Raw genomic sequence first — 17,477 nt, forward strand, 5'->3', positions numbered from 1 at the left:
CATCTCCAACAGGAGCACCACAGTGTCACAGGCGATGGCGACTGTTGGCTCTTCCATGGAAAGGATGGCCACCTGCATGGCGCAGCGAATGTGCCGACAGGAGCACATGGAAAATAGATAGCTATCTATGGAGAATAGATGGCAGATGCTCATAGACATCCTGTCTAGGAGGGATGTGAGGGTAGATGTGGGTCCTCATAGCCCCACTGCTGTGCAGCAAGGTGCTCTCCAGCTCCTTGCTAGCAGTGACGTGCGGGTGGCCCATGAGAGGGATGATGGTAAGAGGGGACTCCGCTCAAAGCGCTCACACTTTTTCCCCTTTGCCTGCCCTCCCCCGGCCTTAGTCGGAGTCCCAGATCGTTGCTCGGATCGCAATTGCCCAGTCACAGGAGGAGCAGACTTTGGCGGGGCTATCACAGGCTCCAAAACCCAGGAGGACATCGGCAAAAGTGTCGATGCAGTTGCAGCAGGGAAGTGAGCAGGCCATCTCAACCTCCGCTAAAGCCACAGGGGTTGCATCTCATAGAAGCACACACAAGAGAAAGGTGAAATACAAGTAGATACGTGAGGGTAGCCACATAGGTGTTTTATTAAATGATTCTGTAAAGTTCCCATTGCTGTGATGTAAGATAAAAATATTTATTTTCACGATTCACAGACAAATGTGTGTGTAATGTTGGGAATGGCTTAGTGAGTTGGAGTGAATGGTGATAGACAACGTTACCTCCAGCAATGGTTGGCAGTGTGAAAGGAATGGCTTGGTCATTGTAGGGATGTTTTATGGTATTGCTGTGGGGTGGTGCCAACCTGGCACAGCATGTGGCAGCCATATGGGTGTAACGCATGAAGATAAGTAAATCTGGCCACATTGAGACCATCCCCGACTTCCCGGGCAACACTGTACTCGCGTATTGGTGGGATGTAGAACACAGGTTCCTCCTCCTTTTCTTCCAGTTTATTGTCCTCCTGCTCCTCCTCCTCCGAAGAGGCTGTGCGCTCAGTGCCTTGCTCCTCATGCAGCACTAATCCTCACTGCTGCGCAGGTTTCAGCAGACCACGACGATTCTGGAGACCCTGGCTGGTGCATACTGAAGGGCTCCTCCAGATCTGTCAAGACATCTGAAGCACAATTTGAGCATGCACATTAAGAGTGTCAGCTGTGGCTCCGAGGGCAGCACTCTTGCTTCGGGGTTAGAAGGTTGTGAGTTCAAGGTCCCACTCGAGCGACTTGTGCATATAAAAAAAAAACACATTGAGGCAGACACTCCAGTGCAGAGCTGAGGGAGTGCTACACTGTCGGAGGTGCCATCTTTCAGATGAGATGTTAAACCAAGGCCCCGTCTGCTCTCTTAGGTGGATGTAAAAGATCCCATGGCACTATTTCGAAGAGCAGAGGTGTTATCCCCAGTGTCCTGGCCAATATTTATCCCTCAACCAACATAAACACAGTTTCTGGTCATTAGTACATTGCAAATTGGCTTACATTACAACAGTGACTACATTCCAAAAGTACTTCTTCATTGGCTGTAAAGCGCTTGGAGACGTCCAGTGGTCGTAAAAGGTGCTATACAAATGCAAATCTTTTTTTCTTTATGCATATTGTCTGCTCGGACACATCTGGTGGAAATGTGGCTTTCATTATATCTCTCCTTGGCCTCAGTACTTGGCCTCCTCAAGGGTGTCATGAGCCATGTCTTCAGTGGATAATCCTGATCTCCAAGCAACCAGCCGGAAAGTCTGTTGAAGGAGCGAAGAGCTGGAGGTTGGACAAGCGCAGGACGAATGGGTCATGGCAGCTGCCAGGAAATTTGGTGCACACATGTTGAATGATCTTCTTATGGTTGCACACCAGCTGCACAGTGTCAACCACATGGGCTTCCACTCCCTCAAAGACTCCTGGAGTACCCTGCTGGCCACATGTGCGCAATGATGCCCTGCACCCAGGGGAAGCCAGCCAGAGCAGAAAAGGCCAGCGCCCACTCAGTAATACTGGCTTAATCAGTGGCAAAGTTGATATAATTGGCTGACTTGTCAAAAAGGGCATCGGTGACCTGTGTGATGCATCGGTGGGCAGCTGACAGACACGCCACAAATGTCTGCTGCAGATCTGTGGAAGGAGCCAGAGGTGAAGAAGTTGAGGGTGCTAGTGAATCTGACAGCCACTGGTAAGATGTGTCCACCCGCTCCTCTGGGCTGCAGGTCTAGCTCCAGCAATCTGCAAATGTCGGCAATGACCTGGCGTGATAGTGTAAGCCTCTTTTGGCACTGTTGTTCAGTCATGTTGAGGAAGCTCATCCTCTGCCTGTAAACCCTGAATTGGGGTATCGCCTCCAGCGCAGCGCGTGCTGTTGCCCTCTGTACTGTGGAGCATCAGGTGGATGAGAAGGTTGGTGGTGGTGGTGCTGCTGGTGTAGGAGCTCATCGTGGTCCGATTCTGAGGACCAAGGTGAGACATTACAAACGGCACCCATGCTGATGGCAGGCCAGGTAGAAATGACAGAAGCAATCTGGCAATGGCATGATAGGTGGTACCAATGAGATGGCAGTGGATCCAGACTTTACTGAAAAGACTGGCAACCTCTAGAAAGCTAAATCTGGGCTGACAATGTACTTAGCAACAGCATCTGCCTTAGGAAAGTGACCAGCTGTCAGGGGAGAGTTTTTAAATTGTCCTTTCCATGCTGTGCACTAATGAGGTGCATCAACTTCCAGCTCCGGTTCGCAGATATGGTTCCCGAGCTGCGTGATTCCCGTGCTCATCCAGGGAAATTTGAAAGGTAGAGTTAAAAACGCTAAAGGGCCCGACAAGTAGCTCAATCATCTGAATTAGCTCAGCCACCTCTGTCGGTCGTGTCATTGAAATGCTGGCAAATGCACCCGAGGAAAAGACGCGTGGGAGCGTGATGACAACCGGTTCCCGACCTGCTTCAACTTATTTCAAATTTCCCACCTGACCCTCCTCCAATTGCACCCCCTATAAACAAAACACCAAGGGCCAAAACGGAGGTCCACATCCACTAATCTCATAATTGTTCTGTTTTTTTTTTTTACACGCACAAAGAAGCTGAGCATGTTGTTTGACCTAAAATTCCAGATATATAATTTCAAAACCATGTTTATTTTAATGTATTCTCACGACTTGAAAATTCACAGCGTGACAAATTGAAAGCATACTCCCCAAAAAATTATTTTGGGAATAATAAAGATTTCTAAATGGAGACAAAACTATTTTGTGTCCAAACTGGCACGTTTCCAATACTGAGGCACAGGATCAAATTCATTTTGTAAGACAAAGAGGGAGAAATTCAGTCGCCTCTCTGTTGTGGTGTTGTCCCGGGCAGAGTGGTAAATTTTGAGCCAGGAAATGGTTTGGGCCTCCAACCGCAAAATTCACCAGCTGGGCCCAAAATTTGGAGCGGAGTGCTAAGGGAGGCGTTGCACACCTCTTTTAGGGCACTAGGCCAGCTGAGCAAGCGAAGATCCCGAGCTAAACCGCCGATCTCGGAGCTCCCTAAGAGAGGCTTCCGTGGAGAAAAAAAACCCCACCAAAAACATTCTCAATTCATTACTGACGTGATATAAAATCACAAAAAGAAAAAAAAGCAAAGCAATCACACTTAGACATTTCTTCAATCACTTTGGCCGGTAATAGCTTGGAATGCCAGTTTTCAATGGTGTTCCCACTAGGGCGCTATGGAGCGTGTGCGATCCAAATATCGAGCCGGTGTCACCGGGTGGTACTACTCCGCGCCCCGCAGGCTCGGCACTGAATGTGCTGGCAGGGTGTTGGAAGCTGGCCGCCCGGACGCAAGTGCTTACTGCTGTCATTGCTGCCCCACCAGGGAGCTAAAAGGGGTGGCAAAAGACTGAAAATTCAGCCCAAAGTGTTTTCACAATCCCACAGAAAGCTGTTTTATAACAGGTTGGAACTAGTTTTTAAAATCACAAAAGTATTAAAACATGCAATAACATAACAATTAGGAACAGGAATAGGCCATCTAGCCCCTCGAGCCTGTTCCGCCATTCAACAAGATCATGGCTGATCTCGCCGTGGACTCAGCTCCACATACCCGCCCGCTCCCCGTAATCCTTAATTATCTTATTGGTTAAAAATCTATCTATCTGTGATTTGAATACATTCAATGAGTTAGCCTCAACTGCTTCCTTGGGCAGAGAATTCCACAGATTCACAACCCTCCGAGAGAAGAAATTCCTTCTCAACTCGGTTTTAAATTGGCTCCCCCGTATTTTGAGGCTGTGCCCCCTAGTTCTAGTCTCCCCGACCAGTGGAAACAACCTCTCTGCCTCTATCTTGTCTATCCCTTTCATTATTTTAAATGTTTCTATAAGATCACCCCTCATCCTTCTGAACTCCAACGAGTAAAGACCCAGTCTACTCAATCTATCATCATAAGGTAACCCCCTCATCTCCGGAATCAGCCAAGTGAATCATCTCTGTACCCCCTCCAAAGCTACTTTATCCTTCCTCAAGTAAGATGACCAAAACTGCACGCAGTACTCCAGGTGCAGCCTCACCAATACCCTGTACAGTTGCAGCAGGACCTCCCTGCTTTTGTACTCCATCCCTCTCGCAATGAAGGCCAACATTCCATTCGCCTTCCTGATTACCTGTTGCACCTGCAAACTAACTTTTTGGGATTGGTGTGTCACCCAGGTCGGGTGGCACGGTTTAATGTTTTATGTTTTGTAGGTAGACTCTAAAAGAGTTTCATGCACAAGGACCCCCAGATCCCTCTGCACCGCAGCAGGTTGTAATTTCTCCCCATTCAAATAATATTCCCTTTTACTGTGTTTTCCCCCCCCCCCCCCCCCCCCAAGGTGGATGACCTCACATTTTCCGACATTGTATTCCATCTGCCAAACCTTAGCCCATTCGCTTAACCTATATAAATCTCTTTGCAGCCTCTCTGTGTCCTCTACACAGATCTTTGTGTCATCTGCAAATTTTGTTACACTACACTCTGTCCCCTCTTCCAGGTCATCTATGTATATTGTAAACAGTTGTGGTCCCAGCACCGATCCCTGTGGCACACCACTAACCACCGATTTCCAATCCAAAAAGGACCCATTTATCCCGACTCTCTGCTTTCTGTTAGCCAGCCAATTCTTGATCCATGCTAATACATTTCCTCTGACTCCGTGGACCATTATCTTCTGCAGTAACCTTTTGTGTGGCACCTTATCGAATGCCTTTTGGAAATCTAAATACACCACATCCATCGGTACACCTCTATCCACCATGCTCATTATAGCCTCAAAGAATTCCAGTAAATTAGTTAAACATGAATCCATGTTGAGTCTGCTTGATTTCACTATTCTTATCTATATGTCCCGCTATTTCTTCCTCAATGATAGTTTCAAGTATTTTCCCCACTACAAATGTTAAACTAACCAGCCTGTAGTTAACTGCCTTTTGTCTGCCCCTTTTTTTTTTTAAAAACAGAGGCGTTACATTAGCTGCTTTCCAATCCGCTGGTACCTCCCCAGAGTCCAGAGAATTTTGATAGATTATCACGAATGCATCAGCTATAACTTCCGCCATCTCTTTTAATACCCTGGGATGCATTGCATCAGGACCAGGGGACTTGTCTACCTTGAGATCCATTAGCCTGTCCAGCACTACTTCCCTGGTGATAGTGATTGTCTCAAGGTCCTCCCTTCCCACATTCCCGTGACCAGCAATTTTTGGCATGGTTTTTGTGTCTTCCACTGTGAAGACCGAAGCAAAATAATTGTTTAAGGTCTCAGCCATTTCCACATTTCCCATTATTAAATCCCCCTTCTCATCTTCTAAGGGACCAACATTTACTTTAGTCACTCTTTTCCTTTTTTTATATCGGTAAAAGCTTTTACTATCTGTTTTTATGTTTTGTGCAAGTTTGCTTTCGTAATCGATCTTTCCTTTCTTCATTGCTTTCTTAGTCATTCTTTGATGTCGTTTAAAATTTTTCCTATCTTCTAGTTTCCCACAAACCTTGGCCACCTTATTCGCATTGGTTTTTAATTTGATACTCTCCTTTATTTCCTTGGTTATCCACGGCTGGTTATTCCTTCTCTTACCGCCCTTCTTTTTCACTGGAATATATTTTTGTTGAGCACTATGAAACAGCTCCTTAAAAGTCCTCCACTGTTCCTCAATTGTGCCACCATTTAGTCTGTGTTCCCAGTCTACTTTAGCCAACTCTGGCCTCATCCCACTGTAGTGCCCTTTGTTTAAGCATAGTACGTTCGTTTGAGACACTACTTTCTCACCTTCAATCTGTATTACAAATTCAACCATACTGTGATCACTCATTCCGAGAGGATCTTTTACTAGGAGATCGTTTATTATTCCTGTCTCATTACACAGGACCAGAACTAAGATTGCTTGCTCCCTTGTAGATTCTGTAACATACTGTTCTGAGAAACAATCGCGTATGCATTCTATGAATTCCTCCTCCAGGCTATCCCGTGCGATTTGATTTGACCAATTGATATGTAGGTTAAAAACCCCCATGATTACTGCCGTTCCTTTTTCACATGCCTCCATTATTCCCTTGATTATTGTCCGCCCCACCGGGAAGTTATTATTTGGGGGCCTATAAACTACGCCCACCAGTGACCTTTTTCCCCTTACTATCTCTAATCTCCACCCACAATGAGTCAACATTTTGTTCATTAGAGCCAATATCATCTCTCACAACTGCCCTGATATCATCCTTTATTAACAGAGCTACCCCACCTCCTTTCCCTTCGTGTCGATCTTTCCGAATTGTCAGATACCCCTGTATGTTTAATTCCCAATCTTGTCCACCCTGCAACCACGTTTCTGTAATGGCCACCAAATCATACCCATTTGTAATGATCTGTGCCGTCAACTCATTTACTTTATTTCGAATGTTGCGTGCGTTTAGGTAGAGTGTTTTAATACTAGTTTTTAAAACCATGATTTTTAGTTTTGACCCCTCCTGCAGCCCCTTTATATTCATACATATTGTCCCTTCCCATCACCTTGTGGATTACACTTACTCCAGTGCTACTCTGCTCTGTTGCCTCCTGCCTTTTGCATTCTTTCTTGGGGTCCTGTTCATCTGAGCTCTCACCCACTCTAACTAGCTCAGTGCCCTCTCCTGGGTTCTGAATACTCCTCGCATTGAGGCACCGAGCTTTCAGGCTTGCCTTTTTATTACAATTTGACCCTTAAGAATTTTGCTGTACATTGGCCCTTTTTGTTTTTTGCCTTGGGTTTCTCTGCCCTCCATTTTTACTCATCTCCTTTCTGTCTTTTGCTTCTGTCTCCATTTTGTTTCCCTCTGTCTCCCTGCATTGGTTCCCATCCCCCTGCCATATTAATTTAACTCCTCCTCCCCAACAGCACTAGCATTACCATTAGTACTGTTTAATTATTCCCCCTCAAGTATCTTTCAATCTTTTTTTCCCCAAAAAAACATTTTAATTGAAAAACTTGTAATTATGAGATGGTTTGGGGTGGTTTTCTTACATACTCTACAACTTTACAAATTAAACATGGTAATGATTACACAATATACAAGTCACCACTATATAACAAGTGCATTACATTAACCCTACTACAAATTACAGTTACTTACAAGATATGCTCCCTGCATCTCATTGCAATTATTTGCTTCTACTACATTAAATAGCACAAGTTTATTGCAAAATAATAAAAATACGCACCTATTGTTGGTCGAGATTTCAGCACTCGGTAACAACAGTACAGCATCAGCATGCTCATTAAAATGAGCAAGATAATCCCTAAAGTAAATCCTGCCTAATTGGTAAAGGGAAAAAGGTTTCAGTTTTTAAAAAAGGAGCCTTTGCTTCAATACACAGGCTTATGAAGTTATAATGTTTTAATTGAATGCAGGAAAAAATACAATCGACAAGTCATTGATACAATACTATAAACATATTGGCAAAAAAACATGGAATTGCATAAGAAACTTCTCACCTCCTTTAATGCCCATGGAAGGCTCAATATGGATGTACCCATCATGGTGTTCCAAATAGAAAATCTGGAAAGAAATAAGATTCAGTATCATCAGGATCATGCACCCAGAAGCCATTATATTTTTTCCCTTCAAAATTGGATTAGCTGAATTAAACCATTGCGTGCTAATCCTAACAAATCCACACACATAAAATGGCTTCAAAAGTATTGCATCACGTAATCCTTTGTCTGTCAGCGAATAATGATAGTGCTGCCTGGAATGGAGAATTTTAGCTATAAGGACAGATTGGATAGGCTGGGTTTGTTCTCATTGGAACAGAGGAGGCAGAGAGGAGACCTCATTGAGGTGTACAAAATTTTGAGGGGTCTGGATATAGTGGATAGCAAGGGCCTATTTCCCTTGGTGGAGGGGTCAATTATGAGGGAGCATAGTTTTAAGGTAGTTGGTGGAAGGTTCAGAGGGGAGTTGAGGGGCGGCTTCTTCACAGAGGGTTGTGGGGATCTGGAAGGATGATGAATGCAGAAACCCTCGCATTTAAAAAAGGTGCTTGGATGGGCACTTGAAGTGCCGTAACCTGCAGGGTTATGGACCTAGAGCTGGTACCTCCAGACCATGTACAGTAGAAATACCAACGATGTAGTTGCAAGATCCTGCAAATCCCCTGGGAGAACAGACGCACCAACATTAGCGTCCTCGACCAGGCCAACATCCCCAGCATTGAAGCACTGACCACACTTGATCAGCTCCGCTGGGCAGGCCACATGTCTGGCATGCTAGACACGAGACTCCCAAAGCAAGCGCTCTACTCGGAACTCAGTCATGATAAACAAGCCAAAGGTGGGCAGAGGAAACATTACAAGGACACCCTCAAAGCCTCCCTGATAAAGTGCAACATCCCCACTGACACCTGGGAGTCCCTGGCCAAAGACCGCCCGAAGTGAGGAGGTACAACCGGGAGGGCGCTGAGCACCTCGAGTCTCATCGCCGAGAGCAAGAAATCAAGCGCAGGCAGCGGAAAGAGCATCCGGTAAACCAGTCCCACCCTCCCTTACACTCAGCAACTATCTGTCCCACCTGTGACAGGGACTATAGTTCTCGTATTGGACTGTTCAGCCACCTAAGAACTCATTTTAAGAGTGGAAGCAAGTCTTCCTCAATTCCAAGGGACTGCCTATGATGATGGTAAGTGGGATTAGACTGGATAACCTCTGGTTGGTTGGTGCAGATATGAGATGGCAAGTACTGCAGCGAATCGAATACAGCCAGGGTGATCTCCTGGATGGATCGGAGAGGAATTTTCCCAGATTTTTTCCCCCCCAATTGGCCTGGGTTTTAAATCTGGTTTTTGCCTCTCCCAGAAGATCACATGGCTCCAGTTGGGGTGGAGTGTAGAATGTTTCAGTGCAAGGGGTGTCGCAGTATGCTCTTTACCTTTCCGCCATTGTTCATTGGTTTATATGTAATCTTCAGGGCGGCTGATCAAGGGCCGTGTGGCTTTTTGTCGGCCGGCACAGACATGATGGGCCGAAATGGCCTCCTCTGCGCTGTAGATTTCTATGTTTTCTATCTTCAAAAATGTGCTTGCAGATTAAGACAGCAATTCTGGTCCGACTTAGTCAAAAAATGTGTTGAACAATAGCAATTCCACAGTGGAGATTATAGAAGAATTTAAATTTATACTTGCATAGTGATTAAGCTGGGATTCTTTCCAAAGCCATCAATGCTACTTTCAAATTGGAGAGCACTTCCTAGAGGACTGTAAACATAAATTTCCTCTTCAGCGGGAATTACGTGATCAGGTGGCACCTGTAAAATATCAATGGATCTTAGCAATTTATAGACAAAGGGCATGTTTAAAAACTCTCATAACAATCTCAGTCACAAATCAACATGGCATATTCTCTGTACTCAATGTACTGCCCGAACATCCCCTCCCATGCTCCTATCGACTTTGTAATCTAATGCGCTCATGACAGGCCAACATGTTACCCTCTTATCAACCCATCCAAAACTCCTCTCCCACACCAAGTCCCTCTTATCTATCATACCTGCATTAACTCCTGCTCCCCGAATGCCTCATTTTATTTTTTGATCCTGGTGTTCAAATCGTTCCATGGTCTAGTCCGTTCCCATCTCTACGAGGAGCTCATGGATTTTTGTTTTGAAGATTGAGACCATCCGTTCGGCCGCCTCTGCCCATTTCCTTTCCCTTCCCTATCCCACCGAGCTAAATTTCCTTGAAGGAAGCCCCTGCCCTAGCCCTGACCTCTCATCTTTCTCCAGTTTCTCTCCGATCTCCCCTCATGACCTTTCCAAGCTCACCTTGTCCATGAGACCCACTTCCTTGACCCTATTCCCACCAAATTGTTGACCTCGCAACTTCCTTTTCTGGCTCCCACGTTAGCTGACATTGAACGGTTCTCTCTCCTCAGGTACGATCCCCCTTAAACCTGCCGTCATCACCCCTTTCCTCAAAAAAAGACAACCCTCGATCCCTCTGACCTTGCAAACTACCGCCCTATCTCCAACCTCCCTTTCTTCTCCAAAGTCCTTGAATGTGCTGTTGCCTCCCAAATCCGTACTCATCTTTCCCGCAATTTCACGTTTGAATCCCTCCAATCCAGTTTCCGCTCCTGCCCCAATACTGAAATGGCTTTCATCAAAGTCACAAATTACATCCTTTAGGTCTGTGGCAAAGGCAAACTATCCCTCCTCATCCTTCTTGACTTGTCTGCAGTCTTTGACATGGTTGACCACTCTATCCTTCAACACCTCTCCACCATCGTCCAGCTGGGTGGAACTGCACTTGCCTGGTTCCATTCTTATCTATCTAATCGTAGCCAGAGATTGACCTACAATGGCTTCGCTTCCTGCCAGATAGTTAACATTTGTATTGTGGGCAACCATCACAACCTTCACTTGCAACAAAAATGAGAGGGGCAGCTCAAAGACTGAAAACATTGCACCCTGCACAAATACCACAAACGCAACACAGCATACTCAGACAACAGCTGAAAAAGCTGTGACCATACTGCTGCACACCCTCTGGTCCGACCTTCACCTCCAACCACAAAGTTTATACAAGTCATGACTGGTTTCACTGGACCAGCTTGCACAGTTCTCCCCGGTTAGCATCAAAATCTCTAACTCAATTGTGGCACAGCTGGTCATTAACCCATTTTGTGAACATGTGCAAAAACACCAGAGATATTAGCCAAATGTCTGGAAAAATACCAAAATATCTAGCCCTCGGTAACAGAGTCTTCCCTTCCAGTCCTCTGCCCCAACTACACATTATGTACCTTCTTAAAAGAGGATAGATATTACTTGGTTATGTAAGCCAACTGATTATAAATTAATAAACTATCTGCAGCACAACATATTAATTTGTAAAGTTCTATTTAAAGAGGGAATGATATCGTTAAAAAGGTTAAGCTTGTCCAACTAGATAGCTTGAGCAGTGGTCTCCATTCCAAGCAATGCATTGTGGGAAGGTTATAATCCGGTGTATTATTTGTGACATACTAGTTGTTTTAGTTAAATAGCATTGTCTAATTGTGTGCAGACTAAAGCCTGTAAAGCAAGTCCAATAATGGTGGTGCAAGAACAGCTCTGGAGGGGTGCAACAACGGCCTCTATTTCATGCTAGAGGAGGTGGGGGCAAACAAGGTGCTCACTCCTCCTTCCCAATGTTATCCTCCCTCACACTCCTCTGAAGCCAACAGCTCCATATTTACCAGTCATCTTCTGTAACCTCACCTAAGTAGCCATCGTTCATGCTTCCGAGCAAATGTTGGAAGAATAGGTGCTATCACAGCTAACCCTGATCCTGCACACTTCGCAAACAGCAGGAGGAACCATGGCTGATTTTCTTTTCCTAATCCAAGAGCACAGAGCCAATTGCAATGTCCCTACCACCACCTCGGAAATCAGTAAACTCAACAAATCAGAGCAACCAACAATCTTACTGGTCTGCATGGCTCACCCATTAACTGGATAACTCATCAAGCCATCAGGGGAGCCAAGGTTTCTATTCCTAAATTATCCAGTAATTCCTGTGAGGTGTGTGAAGGATGGGGCCAAGCTCAACTTTGATGAGCGAAGCACAACCAACACCATGGAACTTAGAATCATACAGCGCAGAAGGAGGCCATTCAGCCTACTGTGCCTCCGCCAGCTCTTTGAAAGAGCCATCTTGACGAGGCAACTTGAGGCACGATTATCTGCAGAGGAAATGGGGAGAGAGTGGTGGGGAGGGGGGGGGGGACTCGTAAAGAAGAGAAGGAACAAAGAACAGAAATCTGGAAGCTTTATTCTAAGCTTTTACAAACAAAAACAAGCACCACTACCAAGGTCTTGTGTGTGGTGGTCAACTTGCTGTAGTACTGAATACGACTGTTCATTGCTGAAGCTTCTGCCGTCACCCGCTCTTGTTGGTCTGTTTCTCCATGGAGGTTTCTGGGTCGTACATAGAAAGGTCTAAATAGAAAATAAAAAACACATTTCAATTAAAATGTACAGAAATAGTTATTTGTAAATAAAAACTTTATAGACATCCACACACTTGGCACATTTAGGAAGATACAGGAACCTTTACTGATTCTCTCCTTTCTTAACCCTTTCCCCCCCACACACCCAACACCAGGACAACGTTAGCACTTCCATATCCACCCCAGCAGAGATCAACCAATGTCAGTATAGGCTGCTATCCAAGAGAGCAAAGCCCGACCACAGCCAAGAATATATTTAAAAAATGTAATCAATGCATATAAACTTTAGAATAGGAAATGTTACAAGGTACATCTCATCTAGTTTACAAAACTGTTCTCTGCAGATTAAAGTGCACAATACAATATGAAATGCAACCTGAAAAAGTCTCCTTAAAACGGTATGACGCTAAGCCGTGAATGCCAGGAGGGCCCCGTGGTCTTTGGTGAGTTAAATGATTTAACTCAGAAAATTTCCAGAGAAATTGCTCATTTGATCCCAATTTGTGCTGATCTCATCTGAGGCAGTGACTGGGGGATGACAAGTATGTTAGGGACAGGAGAAAAGTGGCCCAAGTTCCTACTCCTGATACTAGGTGGAATGATTGGGCGAGGATAAGATCATCCTCTCAACAACGATGCCTTTTGCAGTTGAATATCTTATAACACTCACCAACACGGCTCACGTGAATAAGAGTCATTTTGTGAGGCGCCAGACAGCACCTGCATAAGGATACTGCAGAAAAGAGAATTTGTTTTCTTTAAGCTACAAATACCATAGAAACATAGAAAATAGGTGCAGGAGTAGGCCATTCAGCCCTTCGAGCCTGCACCACCATTCAATAAGATCATGGATGATCATTCCCTCAGTACCCCTTTCCTGCTTTCTCTCCATACTCCTCGATATCGAACTCCCTCTTGAATATATCCAATGAACTGGCATCAACAACTCTCTGCGGCAGGGAATTCCACAGGTTAACAACTCTGCGTGAAGAAGTTTCTCCTCATCTCAGTCCTAAATGGCCTACCCCTTATCCAAAGACTGTGTTCCCTGGTTCTGGACTTGCTCAACATCGGGAACATTCTACCCACATCGAACCTGTCCCATCCCATCAGAAGCTTATATGTTTCTATGAGATCCCCCCTCAGCCTTCTAAACTCCAATGTATAAAGGCCCAGTTGATCCAGTCTCTCCTCATAGGTCAGTCCTGCCATCCCAGGAATCTGCCAACTTTCAATGACTGATGAACCATGACACCCAGGTCTCATTGCACCTCCCCTTTTCCTAATCTGCCGCCATTCAGATAATATTCTGTCTTCGCGTTTTTGCCCCCGAAGTGGATAAGCTCACATTTATCCACATTATATTGCATCTGCCATGCATTTGCCCACTCACCTAACCTGTCCAAGTCACGCTGCAGTCTCTTAGCGTCTCCCTCACAGCTCACATCGCCACCCAGTTTAGTGTCATCTGCAAACTTGGAGATATTGCACTCAATTCCTTCATCTAAATCATTGATGTATGTTGTAAAGAGCTGGGGTCCCAGCACTGAGCCCTGCGGCACTCCACGAGTCACTGCCTGCCATTCTGAAAAGGACCCGTTTATCCCGACACTCTGCTTCCTGCCTGCCAACCAGTTCTCTATCCACGTCAATATATTACCCCCAATACCATGCGCTTTGATTTTTCACACCAATCTCTTGTGTGGGACCTTGTCAAAAGCCTTTTGAAAGTCCAAATACACCACATCCACTGGTTCTCCCTTGTCCACTCTACAAGTTACATCCTCAAAAAATTCAAGAAGATTTGTCAAGCATGATTTCCCCTTCATAAATCCATGCTGACTTGGACCGATCTTGTCACTGCTTTCCAAATGTGTTATTTCATCCTTAATTGATTCCAACATTTTCCCCACTATTGATGTCAGGCGAACTGGTCTATAATTACCCGCTTTCTCTCTCCCTCCCTTTTTAAAAAAGTGGTGTTACATTAGCTACCCTCCAGTCCATAGGAACTGATCCAGAGTTGATAGACTGTTGGAAAATGATCACCAATGCATCCACTATTTCTAGGGCCACTTCCTTAAGTACTCTGGGATGTGGACTATAAGGCCCCGGGGATTTATCAGCTTTCAATCCTATCAATTTCCCGCCGAATAAGGATATCCTTCAGTTCCTCCTTTTCACTAGACCCTCGATCCCCCAGTACTTCCGGAAGGTTATTTGTGTCTTCCTTCATGAAGGCAGAACCAAAGTATTAGTTCAATTGGTCTGCAATTTTTGTTCCCCATCATAAATTAACCTGAATCCGACTGCAAGGAACCTAGGTTTGTCTTCATTAATCTTTTTCTCTTCACATATCTATAGACGCTTTTGCAGTCAGTTTTTATGTTCCCGGCAAGCTTCTTCTCATACTCTATTTCCCCCCTCTTAATTAAACCCTTTGTCCTCCTTTGCTGAATTCGAACTTTCGCCCAGTCCTCAGGTTTGCTGCTTTTTCTGGCCAATTTGTATGCCTCTTCCTTGCATTTAACACAATCCTTAATTTCCCTTGTTAGTCATGGTTGAGCCGCCTTCAGTTTTATTTTTACTCCAGACAGGGATGTACAATTGCTGAAGTTCATCCATGTGATCTTTAAATGTTTGCTATTGCCTAGCCACTGTCAACCCTTTGCCAATTCACATCTCAAACCATCAAAGTTACCTTTCCTCAAGTTCAGGACTCTAGTTTCTGAATTAACTGCGTCACTCTCCATCTTAATAAAGAATTCTATCATGTTATGGTCACTTTTCCCCAAGGGGCCTCGCACAATAATTAGCCCTTTCTCATTACACATCACCCAGTCTCGGATGGCCAGCTCCAGAGTTGGTTCCTCGACATATTGGTCCAGAAAACCGTCCCTAATACACTCCAGGAAATCCTCCTCCACCGCATTGCTACCACTTTGATTAGCCCAATCAATATGTAGATTAAAGTCACCCATGATAACTGCTGGACCTTTATTGCATGCATCGCTAATTTTTTGTTTGATGCTGTCCCCAACTTTACTACGACTGTTTGGTGGTCTGTACACAACTCCCACTAGCGTTTTCTGCCCCTTGGCATTCCTTAGCTCCACCCATACCGATTCCACATCATCCAAGCTAATGTCCTTTCTTACTATTGCATTAATTTCCTCTTTCACCAGCAATGCCACCCCACCTCCTTTTCCTTTCTGTCTTTCCTTCCTAAATGTTGAATATCCCTGGATGTTGAGTTCCCAACCTTGGTCACCCTGGAGCCATGTCTCCGTGATGCCAATTACATCATACCAGTTAACTGCTATCTGCGCAGTTAATTCGTCCACCTTATTCCGAATACTCCTCGCATTGAAGCATAGAGCCTTCAGGCTTGTCTTTCTAACACTTTGCTCATTTAGAATTTTGCTGTAATGTGGCCCCTTTTTGCCTTCGGTTTCTCTGCCCTCCACTTTTACTTTTCTTCTTTCTATCTTTTGCTTCTGCCCCCATTCTACTTCCCTCTGACTCCCTGCATAGGTTCCCATCTCCCGCCATATTAGTTTAACTCCTCCCGAACAGCACTAGCAAACACTCTCCCTAGGACATTGGTTCCGGTCCTGCCCAGGTGCAGACCATCCAGTTTGTACTGGTCCCACCTCCCCCAGAACCGGTTCCAATGCCTCAGGAATTTGAATCCCTCCCTTCTGCACCACTCCTCAAGCCACGTATTCATCTGAGCTATCCTGCGATTCCTACTCTGACTAGCACGTGGCACTGGTAGCAATCCTGAGATTACTACTTTTGAGGTCCTATTTTTAAATTTAGCTCCTAGCTCCCTAAATTCGTCTTGTAGGACCTCATCCCGTTTTTTTTAAACCGATATCATTGGTATCTATATGCACCATGCTAACTGGCTGTTCACCCTCCCTTTTCAGAATGCCATGTACCCGCTCCGAGACATCCTTGACCCTTGCACCAGGGAGGCAACATATCATCCTGGAGTCTCGGTTGCGGCCGCAGAAACGTCTATCTATTCCCCTTACAATCGAATTCCCTATCACTATAGCTCTCCCACTCTTTTTCCTGCCCTCCTGTGCAGCAGAGCCACCCCGGGAACTTGGCTGCCGCTAACCTCCCCTGATGAGTCATCCCCCCCCCCCCCCCGCCCCCAACAGTACCCAAAGCGGTCTATCTGTTTTGCAGGGGAATGACCGCAGGGGACCCCTGCACTACCTTCCTTGCACTGCTCTTTCTGTTGGTCACCCATTCCCTATCTAGCTGTGTACCCTTTACCTGCGGTAAGACCAACTCACTAAACGTGCTATTCACGTCATTCTCAGCATCGTAGATGCTCCAGAGTAAATCCACCCGCAGCTCCAGTGCCGCAATGCGGACAGTCAGGAGCTGCAGGCGGATGCACTTCCCGCATACGTAGTCGTCAGGGACACCGGAAGAGTCCGAGTTCCCACAGAGTACAGGAGGAGCATAACACGTGTCCGAGCTCTGCTGCCATGACTTAACCCTTAGATAAACTTAATTTGGCAACAACAATGCTAAAGGGTTACTTACCGATAAAGAAAAGAAAAAGAAAAACTACTTACCAATCACCAGCCAATCACTTACTCCCTTGGCTGTGACGTCACCTGTCGATTTCTTTCTACTACTTTTTTGCCTGCTCACCCTGCTGCAGCTGCACTGGTAGGCCTCTCCGACGCTCGGCCTCTTGTAGGCCTCCTTGATCTCCCCACTCTGCCTCCGACGACTAACTCCCATGAAAATATTATGTATACATATAGAAATAGTAGCCCTGAAATTGCAGTCGGAGGCTTCCTGAGGCAATTGTCTCAGAGCTGGTGGTCCAGGAGGAGCCTGAGATTCCGTTGGAGAGGCCTTCTCTTCCCCGCCCTGCGAAGCGCGCTCCCATCCTCCAGGTACCGCAGAAGGTGCAGTCATGACTGCTCAGCCAATCAGGTACTGTATTCTACAGCTTTCTCATTAAAGCAATGAGCACTCCGTA

General features: G+C 45.6%; 1 protein-coding gene across 4 annotated transcripts in view; it reads right to left on the minus strand.

The window, feature by feature from the left end:
• slc38a9 (solute carrier family 38 member 9) overlaps window positions 1-17,477 on the minus strand; it is an 81,802-nt gene that overhangs the window by 50,693 nt on the left and 13,632 nt on the right. For all 4 annotated transcript variants that reach the window (XM_070868907.1, XM_070868924.1, XM_070868899.1 and 1 more), the window contains exons 3-6: window positions 12,323-12,452; window positions 9,658-9,779; window positions 7,973-8,036; window positions 7,699-7,792 (exon numbers count right to left, since the gene is read on the minus strand). In XM_070868907.1, the coding sequence (XP_070725008.1) occupies window positions 7,699-7,792; window positions 7,973-8,036; window positions 9,658-9,779; window positions 12,323-12,452 (410 nt within the window). The remainder of the gene's footprint in view (window positions 1-7,698; window positions 7,793-7,972; window positions 8,037-9,657; window positions 9,780-12,322; window positions 12,453-17,477) is intronic.

The sequence above is a fragment of the Pristiophorus japonicus genome, chromosome 2 (assembly GCF_044704955.1).
Source record: "Pristiophorus japonicus isolate sPriJap1 chromosome 2, sPriJap1.hap1, whole genome shotgun sequence".
In the NCBI taxonomy this organism is placed as follows: domain Eukaryota; kingdom Metazoa; phylum Chordata; class Chondrichthyes; family Pristiophoridae; genus Pristiophorus; species Pristiophorus japonicus.